This window comes from Doryrhamphus excisus, linkage group LG10 (assembly GCF_037039965.1).
Source record: "Doryrhamphus excisus strain RoL-2023G ecotype Guam linkage group LG10, RoL_Dexc_Guam_v1.1, whole genome shotgun sequence".
Lineage (NCBI taxonomy): Eukaryota > Metazoa > Chordata > Actinopteri > Syngnathiformes > Syngnathidae > Doryrhamphus > Doryrhamphus excisus.
The window spans coordinates 16,374,736-16,400,508 of NC_136366.1; the positions used below are offsets into that span (position 1 = coordinate 16,374,736).

The window sequence follows — 25,773 nt, forward strand, 5'->3', positions numbered from 1 at the left end:
ATCCAATTATTCTCCACTGGCCACCAGGTGTCAGTAATGTCACATTTATGAGACAATAGCCAAAGCATGATGTACTGTACACAAAAAGGAACAAGGTTAACTATATTGGGTGATATGAATGCAAATATGACAAGAGGGTTGTTATTTAAGGGCGCTAATCATGTTTAAAACTGTATTTATAAGGTCACAATTGTTCAAAACTATATGAATAAAGCATGCCTGCTGCATCTTATGGCTGAAATTTAAGCATTTTCAAGTGGCTAAATCATGGGTCTCAAACTCAATTTACCTGGGGGCCACAGGTTAGGGTAACAGTATGGGCGGGGCAAAATCATGTTAATTGTGCTTTAAGCTGCCATTTCAACATTAAACTTTGGTATCAAGGTGGGGGCCTCAAAGTAGCGTCTCGCGGGCCGCAAGTTTGAGACCCCTGGGCTAAATAAACTAAAATACCAATTCAGAATACTCATTCAATGATAATGTAGTATTGTATACCGGTCACTAGATGTCAGTAATGTTCCATTGATGAAACAATAGCCAGAACCACAAGTAAACAATTGTTTCTTTACATATTTATGTCTTATGTCGTATTGTCTCTTATTTTAAATATCTTAAATATTCAATTTTTGTCCATGTGTTTGTTGATTTGGTCGAGGTGGTCTAACCATGATACATTTTTGTCCTCAGTTGACACCGGCAGACAGTTCATCCCTGTCGGACTACAGCAGCGAGCCTGCTCTCTACTTCTGATCACTCCCATCAATCAGCTGGACAGTAGCACCTCCTCACCCGCAAGGAACCACACGAGATGGCCTGCCACACCAGGAACTGAACCACTTGGAACAGAAAGACACTCCGAGCACACGTCCCTGACACCTTCAGGGAACACAAGCCATGGTAGCACCACCACTCGCCACGCAATCACACTCCTCCAGGTGATTCCTCTCCGATAAATCTACAAAGCAGCTGGACTGCCTTTTTTCCCCCCTCAAATGACGCTGGACAGTTGATCTGTCACATCAAATCCAAAGAAATTGATAGGCTGGATTTGACCTGTGAGTCCCCCCCTTGCCTACCATGCAAACACTTCATGGTTTGTGGGACATTTATGGGACTTTTAGCGCAAAAATCTGCCAATGTCCACGTGGAGGTGATGCCACAGTGTTAGCATGGAAATGTTAGGATGACCTCCAAAAACACGCAGGCTGTGTCTCAAACCCGATACTTGCGTCAATACGCTTTAGTAAGCATACTGTGTACTTAACGATTTTTTATTTTTGACAGCGGAGGCTATCCTCCTTCCTGTCTTGCGCACTTACCGGAAATAACCATCGCTACTTTCCATAGTTGCTTTTATTTCAGGTTAGCTCCGTAGCCAAAATGTACTGTGCAACGTGTGGGCACTGACAGTGCACTGCATTTTACCATACTTATGCACTCAAAACGGCTAAGTCTAAGTAGGGAAGTGCTCAAATGGAGACAGCCTGTATAGACTAAGACTATGGATACTATGAATACAGTGACACACTTAATTACTGAGTGCACAAATCAATTCATGTTGTCGCGCACTTACCAAGCATGCTGACTGCAACATTTTTACCAACTTCTTCTGTTCTTTTTAAATTTGGAATTGCAACCACTTCAGTTAGTCTCTGCCCTTCTAATATGGTGGTATGTAACCGGTAATGAACTTCCGTTGTTGCAAAAGTGACCACTGCATTACTTTCATCCAGTCCGTCTCTCCTTTTTACTTGGGAATTGCAACCACTCGAGTTTATGCCCTTCCGCTATGTAGCCAAGCTGCTCAGTAACTGGTAATCAAATAGTAGTTGCAAAAGGACTATCGTATTATTTTTACCCACTTCTCTCCTTTTTTGCTCTTGGAATTGCAACCACTCATTAGTTTCTGCCCTTCTATACTATGTAGTCAAGCTGCTAAGTAACTGGTAATCAAAAGCTGTTGCAAAAAGGACTATTGTTATTTTTACCCACTTTTCTCCTTTTTTACTCATGGAATTGCAACCACTCATTAGTTTCTGCCCTTCCAATATGTCGCCAAGCTGTTAAGTAACTGGAAATCAAATACCTGTGTTGCAAAAAAGGACTATCGTACCATTTTTACCCACTTCTCTCCTTTTTTACTCTTGGAATTGCAACCACTCATTATTTCTGCTCTTCCAATATATAGCCAAGCTGTTAAGTAATTGGTAATCAAATACCGTTGTTGGAAAAAGGACTCTCGCATTATTTTTACCCACTTCTCTCTTTTTACTTGGGAATTGCAACCACTCAAGTTATTTTCTGCCCATCCATTATGTAGCCAAGCTGCTAAGTAACTGGTAATCGAGTACAGTTGTTGCGAAAAGGAATTTTGCCTTATTTTTACCCACTTCTCTCCTTTTTACTTGGGAATTGCAACCACTCAAGTTTATGCCCTTCCACTATGTCGCCAAGCTTTTAAGTAACTGGTAATTAAATAGCTGTTGCAAAAAGGACTATTGTTATTTTTACCCACTTCTCTCCTTTTTACGTGGGAATTGCCACCACTCCAGTTAGTTTCTGCCCTTCCAATATGTAGCCAAGCTGGTAAGTAACTGGTAATCAAATACCTGTGTTGCAAAAAAGGACTATCGTATTATTTTTACCCACTTTTCTCCTTTTTTACTCATGGAATTGCAACCACTCGTTAGTTTCTGCTCTTCCAATATGAGGCCAAGCTGGTAAGTAACTGGTAATCAAATACCTTTGTTGCAAAAAAGGACTATCGCATTATTTTTACCCACTTCTCTCTTTTTACTTGGGAATTGCAACCACTCGAGTTATTCTGCCCATCCATTATGTAGCCAAGCTGCTAAGTAACTAGTAATCGAGTACAGTTGTGGCGAAAAAGAATATTGCCTTATTTTTACCCACTTCTCTCCTTTTTCCTTGGGAATTGCAACCACTCGAGTTTATGCCCTTCCACTATGTCGCCAAGCTGTTAAGTAACTGGTAATCAAATACCCGTGTTGCAAAAAAGGACTATTGTATTATTTTTACCCACTTCTCTCCTTTTCTACTCTTGGAATTGCAACCACTCATTAGTTTCTGCCCTTCCAATATGTAGCCAAGCTGCTAAGTAAGTGATAATCAAATACCGTTGTTGGAAAAAGGAGTACAGTTGTTGCGAAAAGGAATATTGCCTTATTTTTACCCACTTCTCTCCTTTTTACTTGGGAATTGCAACCACTCGAGTTTATGCCCTTCCACTATGTCGCCAAGCTGTTAAGTAACTGGTAATCAAATACCCGTGTTGCAAAAAAGGACTATCGTATTATTTTTTACCCACTTCTCTCCTTTTTTACTTTTGTAATTGCAACCACTCATTAGTTCTGCCCTTCCAATATGTAGCCAAGCTGCTAAGTAATTGGTAATCAAATACCGTTGTTGGAAAAAGGAGTACAGTTGTTGCGAAAAGGAATATTGCCTTATTTTTACCCACTTCTCTCCTTTTTACTTGGGAATTGCAACCACTCGAGTTTATGCCCTTCCACTATGTCGCCAAGCTGGTAAGTAACTGGTAATCAAATACCTGTGTTGCAAAAAAAGACTATCGTATTATTTTTACCCACTTCTCTCCTTTTTTACTTTTGGAATTGCAACCACTCATTAGTTTCTGCCCTTCCAATATGTAGCCAAGCTGCTAAGTAAGTGATAATCAAATACCGTTGTTGGAAAAAGGAGTACAGTTGTTGCGAAAATTATTTTTACCCACTTCTCTCCTTTTTACTTGGGAATTGCAACCACTCGCTAGTTAGTGTCCGCCCTTTCACTGCATAGCCAAGGTGCTAAGTAACTGGGTAGTGTCCATCACTGCACACTCACCAGTTTGGCTGTTCTAACTGCAACGTATGGGGAACGACACCACTTTTTGTCGTATTTCTCAGTGTGTGCAAGTACGGAAGTGCACAGCCTTTCTAGACTACAAATACCACTTTTAGTACAATTGAATAAAAGTGCAGTTTACACTGTGTAATTAGTCCCTGAGTGCACTAATCGATTAGTGTTATTGCACACTTACAATATTTTACCCCATTCTTCTTCTGCTTCTCTCCTTTTTAATTGTGAATTGCAACCACTCAGTATATCCAAGGTGCTAAGGCACTGGTAAGTGTCCATCATTGCACACTCACCGTATTGACCGTTTTTGAGTGCAACGTCTGCCTGGTTCGTGTCACTGTGAACATTATCAAAAAGCTTACGAGTACCACCGAACAAAGTGCGCAAATTTGAGACACAGCCTGATGGTCGCATCTCCTCACTTCCCGTAGAACAACGATGTCGATGTCGGGTGCCACAAGTAGTTTTTGTACGTGCATGGTTTTAGTTGAAGCAACAGCTGGTTGTTTGTCTTTTTACTCCAAATGCTTCCTTATGCCTTTTTTTTTTTTTTTGCTTTTTGTATCTTTTCATGACAAAGCGTGTTTGGTCCAACAGGCAGGTAAAACATCTTCAAGGTATGAAATCAATCAGCATGCACCCTGGAGGAGGTTTTGCATCAGTCCGTAGCGCTCATTTCTTTCTTTGACAGAAGCTTGAACAAGTGACCTTGGGCCAAAAAAAAACAAAAAACAAAATGTCTGTGTTGCCGGCGTTCCAGAAACGTGTCGTCCTCGCAAGCTTCTTGTGTATTTATTGCTTCTCAGTGTTTTGCATGTCTTAAGACCTGCTTATGTACAATGTTGTGTTTTTTTTTTTTTTTTTTGTGTGTGTGTGTGTGTGTGTGTCAAGGTAGAAAGATGCACGAGGACCTCACGTACTCTCACATTCCACACAGAGCAAGAAAGCTGGTTGGTCCGCTAGTTTTTTTTTTTTTTTTTTTAATGAATGGGAATGCACCACCGAGTCCTAATGCCAAGTGATTCAAGTTGTTTATTTTTTACTCTCAACCAGTATTGTTGTACAGTTTCATTGTAACACCAGATGATCATACGTAACCTTTTGTTTTTTTTTTCTTTTTCCGGTCTTGAATGTTGAATTTGTTTAATCCGTTGAGTGGATGACAGGAAACACTTCAAGCAAAGGCTTTGTCTTTGCTGTTTTATTTGACAGCTGATTGTAAAGATGAATAACAAACCAGGACTCCTCCCATTCTGATGAAAAATTCAGGTGTTTTTTATAGCGGAATGAAAGGCATGGTGTGGACTGTACACAATGAATGCACTGCCCATGGATGCAAAGTCCACTTTTGCACACTTTGCCACAGCCTTGACTCTTAAATCTGATGATTGACTGATTGTCCTTTTTCTTCCTTCCTTCATCCTTAGAGCTCATCCACACGCCAGCGATTTTTAAGCTGTTCGCCACAAGTCATATGCTTTGTATTTGCATTGCAGTTTACACGCCGTGGTCGTCTTTTTTTTTTTTTTTTCCACATATTGAATGTATTTTTCATCTCCAGCTGTTGTAATAGATGGTAAGGTATAGTCTAATTTTAACGCACTGGTGTCCAAAGTATGTGTGGGTTTTTTTCCCCCTTTTTAAACGAGAAAACTAACAAAAATTAACTAAAAAAAAAATTGTGATTTTATGATATATTACAATAAAGTCATAATGCTATGAGAAAAAAATTAAGCCATAAATTGAATTGTATATTGTAATATTAGAAGCAATTTTGGTGGAAATTATGTTATATTTTGAAAAAAAATTACAAGAAGAAAAATTAGGGGGGAATCATAGTAATAATGTGCTTTGTCACCTATAACAGACCTGATGCCCTTTGATTGGCTGGCCACCAGTCCGGGGTGTACCCCGACTCTTGCCCAAAGTCAGCTGGGATAGGCTCCAGCATACCTAATGAGACCCTAGTGAGGATGGATGTTTTGATAGCCTTATTTGCAGGAGGAAATCCAGCAGAGGGTGCTGTCTGACAAGTAAATTAACTCAACATTTTCCAGCAGGAAAATGCTTTGACAAGACACGATGTTGTGTAACTATGCCTGTGTTTGATTCTTAATGTGTAAAACTGAATTTAAAATGTGCTTATTGACTACGAGACACATACGATTTAGAGTATCAAAAATATATATTTTTTTTCATTCTTGAGCATATTTTATGGTTAACATTGAAAGTTTTCCGGGTAGCACACTATATGGCATGTACCTTGTTGTGTGCAACTGTATATTTATCACAAATCATCCTTTAGCTTGCCAATGCACGGAAACAGGAAGTCAGCTACCTTACCTGTTTATGATGTCATCAGCAGTTGACACTGTAGTTCTTTGCTAACGAACAAGTTACACCACAAAACCCCTTTCATTCATCATTTCTATCTATGCTGGATTGGTTTTTGGCTGTTTAAAAAATTCTAAATATCATTATGGCCCGTGCATGCTTGGTTTGGACACCCTTGGCTTAGCATATTGGCAAAATGTTGGTTTCTTAGACAGTCGAGCTCATCAGTACAATTATTATGAAGCAAAACAGTGAGGGCATATTGTGCTGCTTTGGGATTAAAACTACCAAATGCGTTGTTTAGCTCCAACCAGAGCTGCCTTTCTTCTTCGGAGGACCAAAAGCTAAAGACTTCACACAAAGTTGCCACAATTTAACAAAACACCAGCAGTAACTTTTTCCAATGAGCATGACAAAAAAAAAAACGACGAAGAAGCGTACGCACTCTGCAATGCAAAATGCACAGCTTGGTGGTGACTCTGTAGTAGAAGGTCCATCTTGTCCACTTTTTCATTCTTCATGTATGCAAGTATGAATTGCCTCAGATATGTAACGTTATTGTCGATGAAAATTTGAACAGAAGTGATGTCATACCTGTACAGCTAAATAAATTGAAAAGTGTAACAACTGTAAATATTTGTGCTCGTGTTTATCAATGATTTTCACCATGCCAGTTGCCGTTTGACGCCCCTGCACAACATATGAAAAAGAACCCGCTCCACTGGGCCGTGTGGAAAACATCACAGTTGAGCTTTTGTCATGCCCGTAACATTGGAAGCCATCAATGTTACATTTTTTTCTCTCTGTCAATAATATTAATGAGACACAAGCACCAGATATCCATCGCCAGAACAACAGGCTTTTATTGCCGGTTTGAATTATCCACAAACATACAATAACCAAGCTACCATAACCCACACAAAGCTAAAACTCAACTCTGAACCCCCAATGTTACTTTTTAATAATTTATTGGTGTAAAAACTACATAATTAAAAGGTTTTTCCAGAACCACTAGTGTTCTTTTCTGCGAGGTTCTGTGACTTTACTGAGGTTTCCTGCCTCATGTTTCAGGACGCTGAGTAGAGACTGGGAACTCTCCAAGATCTGTGGGAGTAGAGGAGGAAATGATGTGAAGTATATCCTGTGGACCAGTGTAAACATCAAGCAAAAGTGCTTTGTTGTTCAGCATATAGCAAACATAGCACAGAGCAAAAGTGCTTAGGTGTTCTAACAAAAGGTCAGCGGGTGGCACGTTTCATGCTCCCATCCACATAATTGGAGACTCTGAACTACTGTGGTCAACGTACCAAAAGATGTAGCATCAATAACAGTCAAACATTTCGAGAAATGCTGCAAATGTTTGACAGTATGAATTGCCAATCACTCTTTTTCTCGCAGTCTTGTGACACCCCTTTGTGATAATAAAGGATTTTCAACCAAAATCATGGGTGCATTTTGTTAGTTGTGGAATAAGGAATGAAAAAAAAACGTCTGAGAACGAGACAAAAAAAACCTTGGTGTATGCAGACTCGGTTTCTGCAATGGTGCGGTCGAATGTGGCGCGTGCAGCCAGTCTTTGTGCGAGGCTTTCGTTGACTCTGCTAAGCTTCTCGGACAGGATGCCGATGTCATGCTGTAGTCGCTCCCTCTCCTCTTCCTCCAGCTTGATCTGACGGTTCAACTCTTCGCGCTTGGAGCACAGGTCGTCGATACCTGGCGTGGACAAACAGGAAATAAAAATCCTAGTTTTATCTGGATAGCCTCAGACTGAGGTTTAATCGATCACAAAATTTGTCAATCACAAAAAAAATGACTAAATTTAGTTTTTTTGTTGATTATTATATGTACCAATTATGAAGAAGACCTGACCTTGTGGAGCCGAGTTATTAATGTTTACACTTTTGTTCAAAGTAACGTTAAAATCAAAACAAAGTTTGCTGCCCGACGTCAGCTGGAGCCAGTGAGTTGTCATGCATTAGTGGTGGGCAAACCCGGTTATTTTAGTGAACCGGATCATTCCGGTTCATTCAGTAAAAAGATCTGTTCATTTCGGTCAATTGGTCGTTAGCCTTTGATCTTCCCCTGTGCATAGACCCGGTCAGCCGTGTGGAGTCAGTCCGTTCACTCATGTTCACGTTCGTTCCGACTCAACGGCGCAAAGACACGTGATGACGAGTGGTGTGTCGGTCATGAACGAATCAGTCAAAAGAAGTAGTTCTTTTTTGTGGACGGAATGAACGAGGTCAATCTCTTTCAGTCTTTCAGTCAGCTAACCCCACCCGCCCACAGATAGGATAAGACAGACAAACGTGCTGCAAAAGGAACGGTCAACTGACTTTCCAGACAATCAAAAAAAACATTTGTAACTAAACGGGGTGTTTTAGGGGCGGTGACCTCTTTCATTCCGTTCACAAAAAAGAACTATAGTTCTTTTGACCCGTTCGTTCATGACCAACACACCACTACCATCGCGTCAAAGCCCTCAAAAACGGGAGCAAAGTCGCGGAATAATAAACATAGCAGTTGAAAATGGGCTAATGAATAAATGACTTACACTTTACGAGTTCATTGTTGTATGTCTGCAGAGCAGCAGCTTGTTGCGCCATGTTGGCGTCTGTTGACAACCGATGCTAACGTTCACGATGTAAGCAAAAGTTCTCTCCGTTTAAATGAGTGAAAAGCTGAGGGGCGGAAGTCGGCCAAGCCTTACTTATTTTCCCTCTCACGAAGCGCCGTAAGCAGTACACCACATATATATGACTTTATAAATAAAACGGTACTGCTCCAAATAGTTTCTATCAAATAATAATGACTTATGGAAAAGAATCACTCCAACTAACGTCTTCGTTTTATTCTTCTTCTACTGCTAGCGCTTCTTCTTCTTTGGTTGTTTTTACTGACCGGTAGCAACCATGACTTTCTTCATGAACAGCGCCACCGACTGTGTCGGAGTATATAACAAGGACAATATAATTTACATGACTTTTTTTAAATTAAATTCTCACTGTGTTTTGATTCCTATCACAATCCAAAAACATGCTAGGTTAATTGGCGACTCCAAATTGTCCATAGGTATGAATGTGAGTGTGAATGGTTGTTTGTCTATATGTGCCCTGTGATTGGCTGGTGACCGGTCCAGGGTGTCCTCTCAACCGAAGCCAGCTGGGATAGGTTCCAGCATACCCACGACCCTCGTGAAGATAAGCGGCATAGAAAATGAATTGATGGATGGACGGAAAGAAGATCATAGTTTTTGCTTTTGTTTGCTTATTTGTAGTATAGATTTTATTTTGTTTTAGCAATTGCAAGGATAAGGCAATAATGGTAATATTCTGTGGCTATATAATTAATATATATATAATTGCATTATTACAAATCATGGTATTGTATAATTTCTTCACTCACTGAGGTATTTATTCAACATTATGTTTATTTATTATTATGTAATATTGTGGTACACTACAGACAAATATAGCCAGTAGATTCTTTCATGGCAGAATCGTTTCATCTCGACGGGAAAAAACGGATATGTGACGTCATTCGGTGTGGGCGGGGTTTAGGTCCAGGCACCATGGCTTCGGTAGAGACCGAGGTGAGTGAGTGAACCTTATCTACTGCAAGCTTGTGACACTTTTTCCGCTCCTTTCCCCGTTTCGAAAAACGTATTTGACCATTGTGAGCGGAGACCGCGTGGCCAAGCGGGAGAATTGTCTTAGTCGCGGCCGTCGGTGTGTTGTCCATTTCCCGCTGCCAGCCGCTGGTCTGCTGCTTTTGTGCTTACCGGAGGGCAGCTTGAATGTGTAGGAAGATGCTGCGCCCTGGAACATGAATTCTCAGTGCGGGCACGTTTTATGCAATTCTCTCTATGTTACTCATACATGGTCCAGGCTCGTGTCAGTGCCCTGCTTCTTGCTTGTGTTTCAGGCTTCAAACATGAACCATAGCTACGCCTCCTTTAGCCTTTAGCTGATTTACCGGTGTATGGTTGCTAATCGTACACTGCTGTGTAGCTTGTTGCTAAGTTAGCAGACTGCACAAACGTGTCCACAGTAGCGAATAAGACTGACTACATGGCTTAGCATCCCCGTCAGATGAAACGGAATTGACATTCCGTTTTAGTATTTCGAAGACTACTACATGATATTTGACTGGATTAGCATAAATATGATAAACACTGTATAGCACAATGCTAGCTGCAGGAAGCTCAGCTAAGATGCCATGTAAACACATGGCGACTGCCCCCAAACCTTTAACGTTCCCAATTTACATTGACCCAACTCTGATTAGCGTCCATGAACCTTAGTATTCGTGTATTTTCCTTTTTCTATGTGCCCGATGGTGAGCTGGTGTACAGGCAGGGGTCATCAATGCAGTATATGTTGTGACGTGCTGACTTAAAGATGTGGGGTTCATCTTTTGATGGCAGGCTTATATGCACTAAAAACTACGAGTTAAATCTAAATACCATAATAGTATGTATTCCACTTTAGAAAATTCAGATGAACACACACATTATTCAACTGGAAATATTTCTTTTGCATGTATATGCATGTATATATCTCCTTGGGGCACTAATGGTGCAGATTTGACAACATACATTTGCAAGAGAAGAAGAAGACAGAGGGAGTGGGGCATGTTTACACCAATGTAGTCATTGCCTTAGCCAAAGTAGAGATTTTTAAAACCTCGGACTCAGTTGTTTGTGTGTAACTCAGGGTATCCCAATCCGATATTGATATCAGATATTGGTCCCATATCGGCAAAATTGGATTGGCACGTCAATACAAGCAGTTCATTCCAGACACAGATCCAGCACTGTTAAAGAAGTTGCAGCCGAGTGCAACTCAGAACCCTGGAAATTTAATACGACCGACCTGACTGCACATTTGAGCAGCATCACTAAAATCGGCAAGAGGATTTTCAAACTTACAAACATCTAATGCTGTTTGAAACATTAGCAGTGGGTGAGAAACTACCATGGGACAGCAAAAAGCCATTGGCTCCAACAGAAAGAGTGGTGAGTCATGTTAGGTTTAACCGCTTCATTGTGATTTACGTGTTAAAGCCATTGTGTATTATATCATGTTTTTAAACCTTATTTGTCAACAGAACATGAAGTTATTGATTTGTGTGTCCAACACATGTACATGTGCATTGTAACTTGCATGGGCGATGAAAGGAAACAATCATGACGTTTCCTGAGTTCCATGTAAATGTATGCTGATTTTAAAGCAATTGTACTCATCATTGTACCTCTACTGTATTGGACAGATATTATGATTTATCATATCGGTTGTGTCATTGGCGTATGAGGTGTGCTAAGAAACAGCATGATGATGCCATCTACTGTACGGGTTGTAGCGATAATCTACACAGACAGTCCCATTATAATGTGTTTAAGGGTGAACAATTGAAAAACTATAGCAGTAATCTCAGCAATGCATGCTAACGTACCAAGCACCACAAGCATGATAAACTCAACTGGAAACCATTGGAAACCAGTTGCCAGCCTGTATATGTTACCATCGATTGATCATTGGAGCCGTCAATCTTGGCATGCGTCAGTCTCCACAGCAGAAGTTACATTCATGGCACATTCAATGATCATTTATTGTCGCTGTCCATGGTATATCACCAAAGCTTCATCAGCCATAGTCGATCTGAAGTGAACTAATATTAGTATACTGTACATGCAATGAGTTATGTAAAGAGCTGGTACATACATGCTTTCATGTCCGTATTCCTTCTTAACCAATTGCAACTCTATTGTGTTGATGTGATGTAACAGATCAATGCAAAAACCATACATTTGCTTGTGATTAAGGAAGATGTAGTCACCAATGCATTTCTAACTGCACATGGAACTTTTTATATGTAAGCAACTCTTGCTTTTTTCGGTTTTAAATGATCATTGATACCAGTATAAGTCATTTTCTTCTCATTGGATGACTTTATACTGGTATACTCGTATATAACAAAATATCGTCCAATCCCAGAAGGTTCCATACCTGAATGTCCAATTACGTACCATGTACCATTGCACCACTAGAAGACACATATATATATATATTTTGGAAGTAGTTTAGGGCCTCTATGCACACATAGAGGCTGTTCCAAGTTTGACAACATGCTCCCAGTATGGGAAAATCTGATAATGTTGTTTTGTGGACTTTCTGAAAACAATGATATCCTTGCACTGTCGCCCTCACGTGCCAGAAGTGACTGGTCATGTGCTTTTGCTGTAAAGCCAACATAATATCTGAATAATATCTTTTATCTTATACTCCAAAGTGACATGCAGATGTAATTCTACTTCCAGACACGCGGAAGACGACTGACCTTATGTGTATGAGTTCTTAATTCTACTATAGTATCGGTGTGGTATGTGGTTTTGTGGTGGTTTTCACCTAAAAAAAACCTGCATGTAAAAGTAGACTGTTGTTTGGAGTCCTTTGGAGTAGATCTGTATGTCGACATGTTGGGCTGGGATTCATGAGTGATCTTCTATTTCGCCATTTTTTTCTGTCGAAATGGAATTCTTAATTCATGGAAATAACTTGCATATATATATATATATTAGTCCAATTTTCCTTAGTTAGAAAGGATGTCACCCCAAACTGGAATCTCTATAAAGGGTGTGGTCATGCTTAGACCAGAGATAGTTTTTATTTTTGTCCCTGGCTGATTGTGTATATTGTCAAGGTAGACCTGACTTCTCGGGCCTCTTGCAGCAGATCTGGATATCTCGTTGCTTAAATCCAGGCCTTTTCACATTTGGAACATCCAGCAGCAGCATGGGATTGGACATTGGGGTACCTTAGTGTTGTGTGAATGTAATGATGTCATTTTGTCTTTGCAAATATCCCTTATTTGGAACACTTAATTGTTGGAGCCTTGATTTTGCCACACTTGAAAATAACTACGTTTTACTGTAACCTGTAAGCAATATTTGGACCTTGCTGCTTCATATGCAAGGGCCCTTTGTCTGCATCAATGAGCTTCTAGACCTTGATGTTCCCCACCTAGTGGGAAACCGCTGCAATGGCCGCATTGTGTCGGTAAACAATCCAGTTGCGAAATGGCGGAGATCTGCAGACAGGCTTCTCTGCCTCCCTTCCCCCTTCATCCCTCCTGATATAGCAGATGTTCATTTGTTCACCACTAGGGGGAGGGATGAACACAAGGTTTTTTTTAGGACTCAAGTCATGGAAATGATGAAATGATGGATTCCTGTTCCCTTCACACATCAAATCTAAGCAGCTCCTCAGTGGCTAGACCATTGATTGTCTGACTGTTGTCTTAGGCTTTGGGATACACTTCAGGTTCTCTGTTGGCTCTCAGGCCTGACCTTGTTTCTGCCTGACAAGGTGCTTGCTTGTCCTTGGCTCAGGGACGCACTGAAGTATGCTCCTGCAAATCTGTCCGGAAGACTCATTTTTGGGCGCACTGTTTCGACCTGAACAATTTGCAGTCTGTGGCCTTGGAGTGAAGGCTGTTACTGGATGAGTCAGGAAACGCACGTCTTGATTGGTCATCTGTTGGTTAAGAACAGAGCACCTTCAATATTGCTGCAGTTTTGCCTGCTGAAATTGTCCATTTCAGTCCAGTTTTACAGCGGTAACCTAGTCTAGATTATGTAAATCTATCTTCTTTAGACATTTATACCCAAAGAAGGTTTGGAAGACAGAGAAAGCTATAGGATGTGACATTTAAAAACAAGTGTGGGGCTGCCCACTGCAAAGCTCATCTTACTATTCCTCATACGTATCCTTACATAAAATTATTATATTTTTGGCAAAGATTTACCATCACAGCATGCAAATGACCCTCACATGTTACATCAAAAGTTGCATCTCTCAGTGGTGTATTTATGATTTGTAACATTCCAAGTAACTATGGCAACATGACCAGAAAAACATCAGCTACATTTGCAATGGGCATGTCATGTCATGTTTTTTGCTCCACAAATCCCCCCATTTCTCTACCAATTTGCATCATTCAAACATGGAAATCCTTCAGGACATTCACCCTGACAATTCCTGAATTCATCATTCCAACAACACCACATTTTGCATCATACAGATTTCCTTTGTTCTTGAGATTTTTCCTTCTTCTACATTTCTCAACTGATTCAAATTATTCCAAATTGAAAATGTTCAGCGCCTTTTGTACTTAGTGCTGTCTTACAAAGTGCTAGCAAGAACATCTACCTACATGATCACTATTGAGCTGCCGTAGAAGCACATTCAGTACTCAGTGCTATCTTGCTAGGTGTTAGCATGCTAATTGTTAGTATGCCAATTGCTAGCATTTCAGCTATTTCCGGTATCTATCAACATGGCAGGATGTGAAATCACTTGAGAACTGCTTTTGGACCGGGGGGGTGTATTAATGTAATAATTTATGTCATTTGAATAGACACTGTAGGAAAGAGGAATTATATTTCCAATCCATCAACTGGTTACCGACCAGTATTGCCTGATTCCCATGAATTTACTACTAATATTAATTCATGAGTAATTGTATTAGTAATTGCCTATTTAGTGTGCCACATGGCAGTCAAGGGACCTTGGAATTTCTCCCGACTTTCACGGCACCCCTTGGAAATACAGAAATACATTGAAAATTGTATAATTCATCCATGTGATTGGTATCAGCATCAGCCAATTTCAGTCCTGGATGGTATCAGAATTGCCGTAGTATATAGTTATATAGTTATGACAGTGAGTAATAAACAAAACAATACATGAAAGCAAAACAAATATGATTCCAACTCCAAATGCATTTTCTTCTGTCCTACAGGTTATTGTGTCCCCGGGGAAAGTAATTGTCGTGCACACGTTCCATTTTGGCTTAATATGAAACATCTGAGAATATTTACTGGTCATCTTAGAAATTAAATGTTTCCACGTACCCCTTGCTATTTGTTTGTGTACCACTAGAGGTATGCCCCTGGTTGGAAATCACTAATCTGCTCATCAGTGAATCACTCACCAATTAGAAACTTGTCCCGATTGTCCTGATAGCTTGTGTTTTGTTTTTCTTCAATAGCCCACTGGTCTTGCCAAAGGAAGCATTTGCAAAGGGGAAGAGCCGTCTAATAAAGAGGGACTGGACCTGGCAAACAATGGAGAAACAGGTACCGTTTGTGTTTATTTAAAGTTGCACATTCTGATAATCTCGTAATCTAATGTACATCTTTGGTTGTTCTACCCAGATGGAGAAATAAAGGTCATGGACAGATTGACCTCTTCCCCCGTGGCAGAAGCAATCGTAAATGGCAGTGAATGTGACAACACGAGGCACAACAGCCCGACGCACAGCTCTGCAACAGGCCACAACAAGACCTTATCGCTGATAAATGAGAATGGTATTCCGGACACGGAGACACCGCACGGTTCTGTCATTGGAAGCAATGGATTCATTCTCACTAAGCCCCAGCAGGAGGACAGACCTGAAAGTACGCCTGATATGGCAGCGGCCCCCCACAGGACTAACAGGTCACCTTCAAGTTCCACCACAGGTGTACACATGACCAAAGCCCCCCCTCCCTCAGCCTCTGGGCCTGCACAGACTTTAGGCACACTAAGGACCGACCCTATTATAGGGACTACATTGGGGCAGGAGACATTAGACTCTAAAAATGGCGCAGCCCCAACTACCACATCTTCAGCACCCATCATGATACACAGAGCCAGAAAAACCATGTCCAGACCGGCTGTGACTCTTGAACAAAAGGTAAATGATTCTGGGAATGATATTCAACTTTTCAATCATTTATCACTTGGATGTTGGCATAATGAATGGGAAGTAGCAGTTGTGCACATTTGACATGTTCGTGTTTTGTGTGTCCATTGTCCACGCACATTGGACATAATAGTAATGGCTTCATTGGGCTGATTGCCCAAAGTGCATCTTTGATATGCACTGAAAGGAGAAAAGCTACGAGAGTAAAATCTGTACAGTGGATCCCTTGCACATTTGTGATTCATCATTCACGGCATTGCAAATTTGGTGATTCTAATGCAGTATTGATCGTTTGGTCAAAAACACATTTTTCTACAAACTCGAAACACCTATCAACAGTAAAAATGACTTTTAATTTGATACACCCACAAAAATGTCCGTTGTTGACACACGGCTCGCTTGTCCCCCTCCAAACATTCCTGCTAGCTTAACGTTCTCCGATTTCAGGGAAACATTTGTGGCTGTTTTGACATTGGATTTACTCCAAAACACACCCGACTTCTCTCTTCGATTGCCATTGCCAATCTATATCACACATTTGTTAACACATGTAAAGTATAAAATGTATATGTAGTCACCACTAATGAATGATAATGTAAGATAATTGATGGGTCATTGTCGAGCTCAGGGGTGTCCAAACGTTTTCTATCGAGGTCCGCATATTGAAAAATCAAACAATGGACAGGCCACTTTGAGATATGCTAAGAAGTTTTCTTTTTTTCTTTTTTTTTTTTTAACTGGCCACATCTCAGCTTTGTAATGTATGTGGAAAAAGTGTATTAACATAACCTTTTTCTCCTTAATTACATTTTTCTGTTGTATTTATTTTTCAAATATTTTAATGTTGTAATGTACTTTATTTCTATCGTATTTTGACTTTATTCTCGTAATATTGTAACTTTTTTCCAAAAATTTATATTTTATTTTTGTCTGACATCTCATCATATTTCAACTTTAGTTAGTAACACTTTAAATCATATTAATATATTATTTCTTTCAATAATTGTTTTATTATGACTTTATTCTCCTAAAATAAAAACTTTAACTTTCAAACATTTTTCCTAAATATTATGCATTATTATCCTGATATTTCAACTTTTTTTCTCAATTTTTTCTTTTTTTCATTTTCTTTTTTAATATTAATTTATTATGTCTTTCAATAATTGTTTTATTATGACTTTATTCCCATAAAATAAAAACTTTAACTTTCAAACATTTTTCCCTACATATTATACATTATTATCCTGATATTTCGACTTTTTTCCAATTTTTTCAGTTTTTTTTCATTTTCTTTTTTAATATTAATTTATTATTTCTTTCAATAATTGTTTTATTATGACTTCATTCTCATAAAATAAAAACTTTAACTTTCAAACATTTTCCCCTAAATATTATACATTATTATCCTGTTATTTCAACTCTTTTTCCCCACAATTTTTTGTTTTTTTCATTTTCTCTTTTAATATTAATTTATTATTTCTTTCAATAATTGTTTTATTATGACGTTATTCTCATAAAATAAAAACTTCTTTCAACATTTTCCCCTAAATATTATACATTATCCTGATATTTAAACTTTTTTCCCATTTTCTTCATTTTCTTTTAATGTACCATGGGCCAATAAAAAAAAAATTCTGTGTGCCGCAAATTGCCCCTGGGCCGCACGTTGGACATCTCTGGTTTCACCTCACAGCCACACTGATTTGATGCATTCAAAGACCGCAGAATAAAGTGAGAAACCTCAATGCATGATGAAAAAAATGTTCAGACCTGACTATTGACCCCCACAGGAGGCCACTCCCTGAGCTTCTCAGACCCCGAGATGATTCATGTGGTTCTAACATGAGACGCACTTTGACCCAAGACCATGAAAAGACTAGTACACAAGCCTCGCTGTTTTAAAGTCTATTCTCTGAGCGACAGGAAATCAGTACAGAGGTCTAAACACTGCACTGCCATGGTCATACTTCCTGATTCTAGTCAGGACTTGAGCAGCAGCATTGTGGATATACTGAAGCTGTTTTACAGCTGGCTTAGAGAGCCCAGTGAGGAGGCCGTTACCATAGTCTAGCCTGCATCAGTCTATCTACATCTGGCTGGAAGACACTATTGCCTTGATTTTGACAATGTTTTTTTAGGTGATAAAAAGACAAAAATACGTTGGCTTGCATATTTTTAGATGAAAACAGGAAAAAAATTACCAAAAATCTTTGAATTTGCGGGACTTTGAATGCTGAATCGTGAATATGCTGGGATCCGCTGTATGTCACTGTTGATATGAACACTTCTTTTGGATTGTTTTTGTCTACTACTAATTATGCCGAAGTAGGCAAGGTGTTACTTAGCATTTATTTGGCAGGTCACTTCTCTTTTCCATTGCTTTTTTTTTTTTATTTAGTTTTTTTATGTTGTAAATATTTGGTACTCTTGTCAAATGCAATATTGGGTACAGTAGTGCATGTCATCACATATCTACAACTCTTCAGTCAGACATTGCCTGCACAGTTTCTGTTTTTGTCACCTACAGCTTCTCAAGAGAGAGCTAAGAGAAGCACAGAACGCCAAAATGGAGACTGCGGTAGCATCCGACGCATCGAAACTCTCACAGCAGCACTTAACGGAGAACCATCTACCTCAGAATCCTTTGTCACCTTCAGCACAAACTGCTTCAACGACTTCACCAGCAATTCCTCCGATATCTTCTCCTCCACTCACTTCATCGCCAGGCAAGCTTCAACACAATCTGTCAGGTTGGAAAAGCAAATCATACCCATTATAAACCCTTGTAAATGTTGCTTTACATGGGTTTTAACGTGCATCATGTCTCAATGTAGGCTCCTTCATGGGAGGGTTGTTGTCCCGTAAGAAGAAGAGAAGAATGGGGATTTACAACCTGGTTCCCAAGAAGAAACCGAAAATTCTGAGGCAGAGGACATTGCTGGAAATGTTTAAGGATGTGCACCCAGATGCCAAGAGCCCAGAGGTCTGTAGTCAACACCCCCTACCCCCCCAAAAATATCAAAAAGTCATTTCTAAATATTACATTTTTTTAAATATTTTTTCCTCTGCTTTAAATTGCTTGATTAAATTAAATCACATGCTTTTATGGTTAAATTTCACTTTTTTGAATAAGACAAACTAGAAGGATCTGAACACTGGTTAAATGTAATACAGTAAAGTCTCGTTATATCGATATTCTCGGGAGTCGGAAAAAATACCGATATAACCGGACTATCCATATATCCGATCCTGTGCCGAACTGCATTAAAAGTGGGCGGATCTTTGATATGGCATGTAATTTTCTCCTTGAGTTCATGGATTGCATATCTAGCATGCTTTTGTACTACAATACATTTTGTACTACAGTAAATAAAAATAAACTTACGCTGTAGTGATTACCGGTTACCGGGACATAATTCACCCCGGAACATAATTCACCCCGGAACTATCGATAGGGAAGGTGTTGCCACCCGGAGGGGTAGGCGTGAGGGACGGGTGTTTTCCGCTGTGTGTGCTGCACTCTGGTGGTGGAAGTGTGAAAAATAAAGTTGACTGGAAGCAGCCGTTCGCCGTGTTCTTTTTTGGTATTGAAATCCTTAAGCAAAGATTGATTTAAGCTGCTTTTGTATCGATATAAGCAGACCAAATTGGCTGGCGGGAGATGAATAGGGCATCGTAGTAACCGGATTATCATAATGACCGTGTATCGTACTAACAGAGCTAATTATATCATAAAAGACTAGAAATTTGCCGGGAAATGAAAATAGTATCGTAATAAGTAGAAATTCGTTTTAACCGATATCGATATAACGAGACTTTACTGTATAATGTAAATTTGGATACAGTGACCCTCCTGCTACATCTTCTTATTCTCTGGCAGAGCAGGTGTATACACTATGCTGTTTTAAGCATTTTTAATAGTTTCAACATTGCTCTGCCTTACGTCTCAGACAAACATCAATGGCGATAAGGTGGATTGTGCATCTGAGGAGGAGGAGGAGGATGATGATGAGGATGAGGAGTCAGATGAGGTGGACTCTGATGAGGAAGAAGAGCAGCAGCAAGGAGAGCAACTCCTCACTGCTGAACAGGCAGCGAGTCCAACATCTGAATCCATCTCTCAGGTTTGAACATTAAAGGATGCATCCTTCCAATAAAAATGCTTGATGCTAAAGAACTGATTTTGTTCCCAACACTGGGACATAAACCTAGGCGGAGAATGAGCAAGACTCTGATGAATCTGGAGTAGAGGCTGAGGAGGAGGGCACCGAGTCAGACTTGGTAAGCTCCAGCTTAAAGCAATGGAATGCTTTTTCATCCGCTTGCTTCAGACGATTTTCTCTTTATCCAGTACTGAAATCATCCCATGACTGAACTCGTATCTGTCTGCCTCAGAGCACGGAGTCCAGTCTCAAGAAGAAGTTGAAAAAGAAAACGAAAGACGGTGCGTGGCTCCGCCCATCCAGGAAACGCAAGAGGAGGGTAAAGGTCAAAGGTAAGAACTGCAGCTCATTACAGCTCATTCTCTGTTGTATGTTGACTCATATTGAGAACGCATCCATTGGCTCTCAGCGGAAATTACAATAGGGCTATTTTTGCCATCGTTATATATAACACGGTAATGTCATCAGAAGTGTTATATATATATATATATATATATATTATATTATTGTTTCCTAGATATATATTAAATAGGGCTGTCAATTAATTCAAATATTTCATCGCCATTCGTCAAATGTTATGTATAGGGATATCAGGGGCTCCAGGCCTATCCCAGCATACACCCTGGACTGGTCGCCAGCCAATCACAGGGCACATATAGACAAACAACCATTCACACTCACATTCATACCTATGGACAATTTGGAGTCGCCAATTAACCTAGCATGTTTTTGGAATGTGGGAGAAAACCCACGCATGCACGGGAAGAACATGTAAACTCTACACAGAGATGGCCGAGGGTGGAATTGAACTTGAGTCTCCTCGCTGTGAGCCCTATGCGCTAACCACTCGACCACTGTGCAGCCTTACACTCAACATTACAGTTTCAATTTCAAACCTTGCGAGAGCCATCTGCAAGGTTTTTGAGGCTAAATTTACAGATCTAATACACATTTCTCTCTCCTGCTTGTAGCTCCAAGGTGGCCGATAATTAATAGAGATAAATCCTTATTGTTTGATATTGTACTCATCAACTTTGGCCAAATACAAGATAATATTGGATGCAAGATTTTTCTACTAGCGATTTAGTGATTCTTCTCGTCACTTCCATATTGAATTGAATTTTGGTGTTATTTATACTTTGGGGCCGTGTATGTTTGCGATCTAACACTTACTGGTCTATTCAGAACCAGAGCCCTCCACTGAGCCTCCATCTTCAGTTCTAAGCAGCACAGAAGATGGTACGGAGCATGCGTCGATACCACCTGCCAAAAACTGCAAGCCTGATGTTCCTTCAGAAGGTGAGCTCACCAATAAGTGTTTAACCTGAACCCCTGCTTTTCATCAGGGACCACCAGCGGATGGTGAAAAATCGTGGCCCAAAAAGATGACTAATTTTGACACACGACTTCTCCAACCCTGCAATAAAAGTGACTATTGTAATTATTACATTAGATTCAGCTCCAGAACCTTCACCGTCTTTCTACACAAAATATGCCTCACACATTTATTAAACACATTTTAAATTGGAAAATGATGAGGTACTCACTAAGAGTGCATAATAAATATTGGACTGCTAATTATCAGGCTGATATGAGGAATTATGGCATAATAACGATTAAGCTATTAGCATTGGGTTAGCAAATCATGCTCACCTTTTTTCCTAGCTGTGGCGTGCTGGAAGCATTCATTCATTCATTTTCTACCGCTTTTTCCTCACGAGAGTCAAGGGGGGTGCTGGAGCCTATCCCAGCTGTCTTCGGGCGAGAGGCGGGGTACACCCTGGACTGGTCGCCAGCCAATCACAGGGCACATATAGACAAACAACCATTCACACTCACATTCATACCTATGGACAATTTGGAGTCGCCAATTAACCTAGCATGTTTTTGGAATGTGGGAGGAAACCGGAGTACCCGGAGAAAACCCACGCATGCATGGAAAGAACATGCAAACTCCACACAGAGATGGCCGATGTTGGAATTGAACTCGGGTGCTAACCACTCGTCCGCCGTGCAGATCAAGGGTAAAAATACTGCAGATACAGTGAAGAAAATAAGTATTTGAACACCCTGCTATTTTGCTATTTCTCCCACTTAGAAATCATGGAGGGGTCTGAAATTTTCATCGTAGGTGCATGTCCACTGTGAGAGAGATAAACTAAAAAGAAAAATCCAGAAATCACAATGCATGATTTTTTAACAATTTATTTGTGTGATACAGCTGCTAATAAGTATTTGAACACCTGAGAAAATGAATGTTAATATTTGGTACAGTAGCCTTTGTTTGCTATTACAGAGGTCAAACGTTTCCTGTAGTTTTTCACCAGGTTTGCACACACTGCAGGAGGGATCTTGGCCCACTCCTCCACACAGATCTTCTCTAGATCAGTCAGGTTTCTGGGCTGTCGCTGAGAAACACGGAGTTTGAGCTCCCTCCAAAGATTTTCGATTGGGTTCAGGTCTGGAGACTGGCTGGGCCATGCTAGAACCTTGATATGCTTCTTACGGAGCCACTCCTTGGTTTTCCTGGCTGTGTGCTTCGGGTCGTTGTCGTGTTGGAAGACCCAGCCACGACCCATCTTCAATGCTCTGACAGAGGGAAGGAGGTTGTTCCCCAAAATCTCACAATACACGGCCCCAGTCATCCTCTCTTTAATGCAGTGCACTCGTCCTGTCCCATGTGCAGAAAAACACCCCCAAAGCATGATGCTACCACCCCCATGCTTCACAGTAGGGATGGTGTTCTTCGGATTGTACTCTTCATTCTTCTTCCTCCAAACACGCTTATTGGAATTATGACCAAAAAGTTCTATTTTGGTCTCATCTGACCATAAAACTTTCTCCCATGACTCCTCTGTATCATCCAAATGGTCATATGCAAACTTAAGACGGGCCTTGACATGTGCTGGTTTAAGCAGGGGAACCTTTCGTGCCATGCATGATTTCACATCATGACGTCTTAGTGTATTACCTACAGTAACCTTGGAAACGGTGGTCCCAGCTCTTTTCAGGTCATTGACCAAGTCCTGTCGTGTAGTTCTGGGCTGATTCCTCACCTTTCTTAGAATCATTGAGACCCCACGAGGTGATATCTTGCATGGGGCTCCACTCCGATTGAGATTGACCGTCATGTTTAGCTTCTTCCATTTTCTAATGATAGCTCCAACAGTGGACCTTTTTTCACCAAGCTGCTTGGTAATTGCTCCGTAGCCCTTTCCAGCCTTGTGGAGGTGTACAATTTTGTCTCTGGTGTCTTTGGACAGCTCTTTGGTCTTCGCCATGTTACAAGTTAAAGTCTTACTGATTGTATGGGGTGGACAGGTGTCTTTATGCAGCTAACGACCTCAAACAGGTGCATCTGATTCAGGATGATACATGGAGTGCAGGTGGACTTCTAATGGGCAGACTAACAGGTCTTTCAGGGTCAGAATTCTAGATGATACACAGGTGTTCAAATACTTATTTGCAGCTGTATCACACAAATAAATTGTTAAAAAATCATGCATTGTGATTTCTGGATTTTTCTTTTTAGTTTATCTCTCTCACAGTGGACATGCACCTACGATGAAAATTTCAGACCCCTCCATGATTTCTAAGTGGGAGAAATAGCAAAATAGCAGGGTGTTCAAATACTTATTTTCTTCACTGTAAATAAAGTAACTATCTATCTGTGCAGCATGTGAGGGACAAAGTACCTTCAAGGGCCGTCAAACAAAGTGGGACAACTGGCCACTTGCATTAAGTATTTCCAACTGTATATTATTTTTGGATGGCGGCCGAGTGGTTAGCGCGCAGACCTCGCAGCTAGGAGACCCGAGTTAAATCCCACCCTCTGCCATCTCTGTGTGGAGTTTGCATGCTCTCCCTGTGCATTAGTGGGTTTTCTCCGGGTACTGAATGTGAGTGTGAATGGTTGTTTGTCTATATGTGCCAACTCACATTCATACCTATGGACAATTTGGAGTCGCCAATTAACCTAGCATGTTTTTGGAATGTGGGAGGAAACCGGAGTACCCGGAGAAAACCCACGCATGCAGCCTTTCATAAGCATCCCCTGTTTACAATGATCGGTAAACAAACATGGCGTTGATAGTTTGGGACTTCTTCACATATTTATAAATCATGGCCAACTTTTCGAAGGAATATAAAAAAAAGAATTACTCCAAAATGTAGCAATATTGTGAATGGTGAATTGCAAACGTGTGGATATCCACTGTATTATCAGACTTTTGGTCATAGCAGACACTTCAAGGTCAACAATGGAGGAGGCTCAGGAGCTGCCGCTGTGCAGCTGCCGCATGGAGACCCCCAAGAGTCGGGAGATTCTCATCCTGGCGGACAGGAAGTGTATGGCCACCGAGAGCGTCGATGGACAACTTACCCGTTGCCAAAGCGCTGTCTTGAAACATGAGATGATGCGGCCTTCCAACTCTGTTCAGCTGCTGGTACTTTGTGAGGACCACCGTAGCGGCATGGTCAAGCACCAGTGCTGTCCCGGCTGCGGCTTCTTCTGCAGGGCTGTGAGTACTCGGTCACTGTTTTTTCATCGTAATGAAATGCCGATTAAAAAAATACAGTTACAACAGCATCTGTAATTATAGGTAGCTCATTTTCTTCTGTATTCATGTGTTTTTTTAGGAGTACCCTTCTGTTCTGAGACGGTGTCCTTTTCTGTGCAGGGGACCTTCATGGAGTGCCAACCAGACGTGAACATCTCACACCGCTTCCACCATGCCTGCGCGTCAGTGCTAAAAGGCCAAAGCTTCTGCCCCCACTGCGGGGAGGAGGCCAGCAAGGCCAAGGAGGTTACTATCGCCAAGGCGGACACCACCTCCACCGTACCGCCTGCACTCACTCATGGACCAGCCACGCCTGGAGCACATGAGGGCAGAGCAGACACCACCACTGGCAGGTAAATGGAAAAATAAACTAGTTTTGTTTAAGAACTTATCTAAACATAAACCATTATGGTGTTGTCCTATAATACATTTCTATTTTTATAATAATGAAACTGCTTTGGGGGCGGCATAGCGGTCGAGTGGTTAGCGCGCAGACCTCACAGCTAGGAGACCAGGGTTCAATTCCACCCTCAGCCATCTCTGTGTGGAGTTTGCATGTTCTCCCCGTGCATGCGTGGGTTTTCTCCGGGTACTCCGGTTTCCTCCCACATTCCAAAAACATGCTAGGTTAATTGGTGACTCCAAATTGTCCATAGGTACGAATGTGAGTGTGAATGGTTGTTTGTCTATATGTGCCCTGTGATTGGCTGGCGACCAGGCCAGGGTGTACCCCGCCTCTCGCCCAAAGACAGCTGGGATAGGCTCCAACACCCCCGCGACCCTCGTGAGGAAAAAGTAGAAAATGAATGAATGAATGAATGAAACTGCTTTGGGATTAAAAGACCCTCTCCTTTCATCTCTTCTCGAGCTCCTCACACTTGAATGCGGGCTGTGATGTCAATGGCAGCGCAGACAGCTCTCTTTCCGCCGGTTTGAAACCTCAACCAGACTCAGATCCAGCTTTTCCCGGATCGTCCAGCAGCACCTCAGTACTGCAGGCTGGTACTGAAGCAACAGCTCAATCTCCAGTTCTCCAAGGACCGCCACGAGAAACCCTTGAAAGCGTCCTGGTTTCTCTCAACACAGAGAAG

General features: G+C 40.9%; 3 protein-coding genes across 3 annotated transcripts in view; 2 read left to right on the forward strand and 1 right to left on the reverse strand.

Moving 5' to 3' along the window:
• Positions 1-3,716, forward strand: part of tprn (taperin) — a 32,725-nt gene extending 29,009 nt beyond the window's left edge. Inside the window, exon 4 of the mRNA XM_058064100.2 lies at positions 688-3,716. Within this exon, the coding sequence (XP_057920083.2) occupies positions 688-750 (63 nt within the window). The 3' untranslated portion in view covers positions 751-3,716. The remainder of the gene's footprint in view (positions 1-687) is intronic.
• Positions 3,717-7,041: 3,325 nt separating this feature from the next.
• Positions 7,042-9,101, reverse strand: ssna1 (Sjogren syndrome nuclear autoantigen 1). Its single transcript, XM_058064156.2, has 3 exons — positions 8,768-9,101; positions 7,727-7,926; positions 7,042-7,317 (listed from the first exon to the last, which is right to left on the reverse strand). The coding sequence occupies exons 1-3, from the start codon at positions 8,817-8,819 to the stop codon at positions 7,225-7,227; spliced, it is 345 nt and encodes a 114-aa protein (XP_057920139.1). The 5' UTR covers positions 8,820-9,101; the 3' UTR covers positions 7,042-7,224.
• A 1,993-nt stretch (positions 9,102-11,094) lies between these two features.
• Positions 11,095-25,773, forward strand: part of ehmt1b (euchromatic histone-lysine N-methyltransferase 1b) — a 30,399-nt gene continuing 15,720 nt past the window's right edge. Inside the window, exons 1-12 of the mRNA XM_078794211.1 lie at positions 11,095-11,230; positions 15,265-15,352; positions 15,431-15,951; positions 18,488-18,710; positions 18,795-18,943; positions 19,911-20,084; positions 20,173-20,241; positions 20,356-20,455; positions 21,309-21,422; positions 24,363-24,643; positions 24,803-25,035; positions 25,551-25,772. Of these exons, the coding sequence (XP_078650337.1) occupies positions 11,153-11,230; positions 15,265-15,352; positions 15,431-15,951; positions 18,488-18,710; positions 18,795-18,943; positions 19,911-20,084; positions 20,173-20,241; positions 20,356-20,455; positions 21,309-21,422; positions 24,363-24,643; positions 24,803-25,035; positions 25,551-25,772 (2,252 nt within the window). The 5' untranslated portion in view covers positions 11,095-11,152. The remainder of the gene's footprint in view (positions 11,231-15,264; positions 15,353-15,430; positions 15,952-18,487; positions 18,711-18,794; positions 18,944-19,910; positions 20,085-20,172; positions 20,242-20,355; positions 20,456-21,308; positions 21,423-24,362; positions 24,644-24,802; positions 25,036-25,550; position 25,773) is intronic.

Excerpts from the sequence above, each read along its gene's own strand:
- ssna1 (XM_058064156.2), bottom strand. The coding sequence starts at position 8,819 with ATGGCGCAACAAGCTGCTGCTCTGCAGACATACAACAATGAACTCGTA. Across the intron at positions 7,927-8,767 it reads CAACAATGAACTCGTAAAGT|GTATCGACGACCTGTGCTCC; the intron begins GTAAGTCATTTA and ends TGTCCACGCCAG. Across the intron at positions 7,318-7,726 it reads CCGAGTCTGCATACACCAAG|ATCTTGGAGAGTTCCCAGTC; the intron begins GTTTTTTTTGTC and ends CTACTCCCACAG.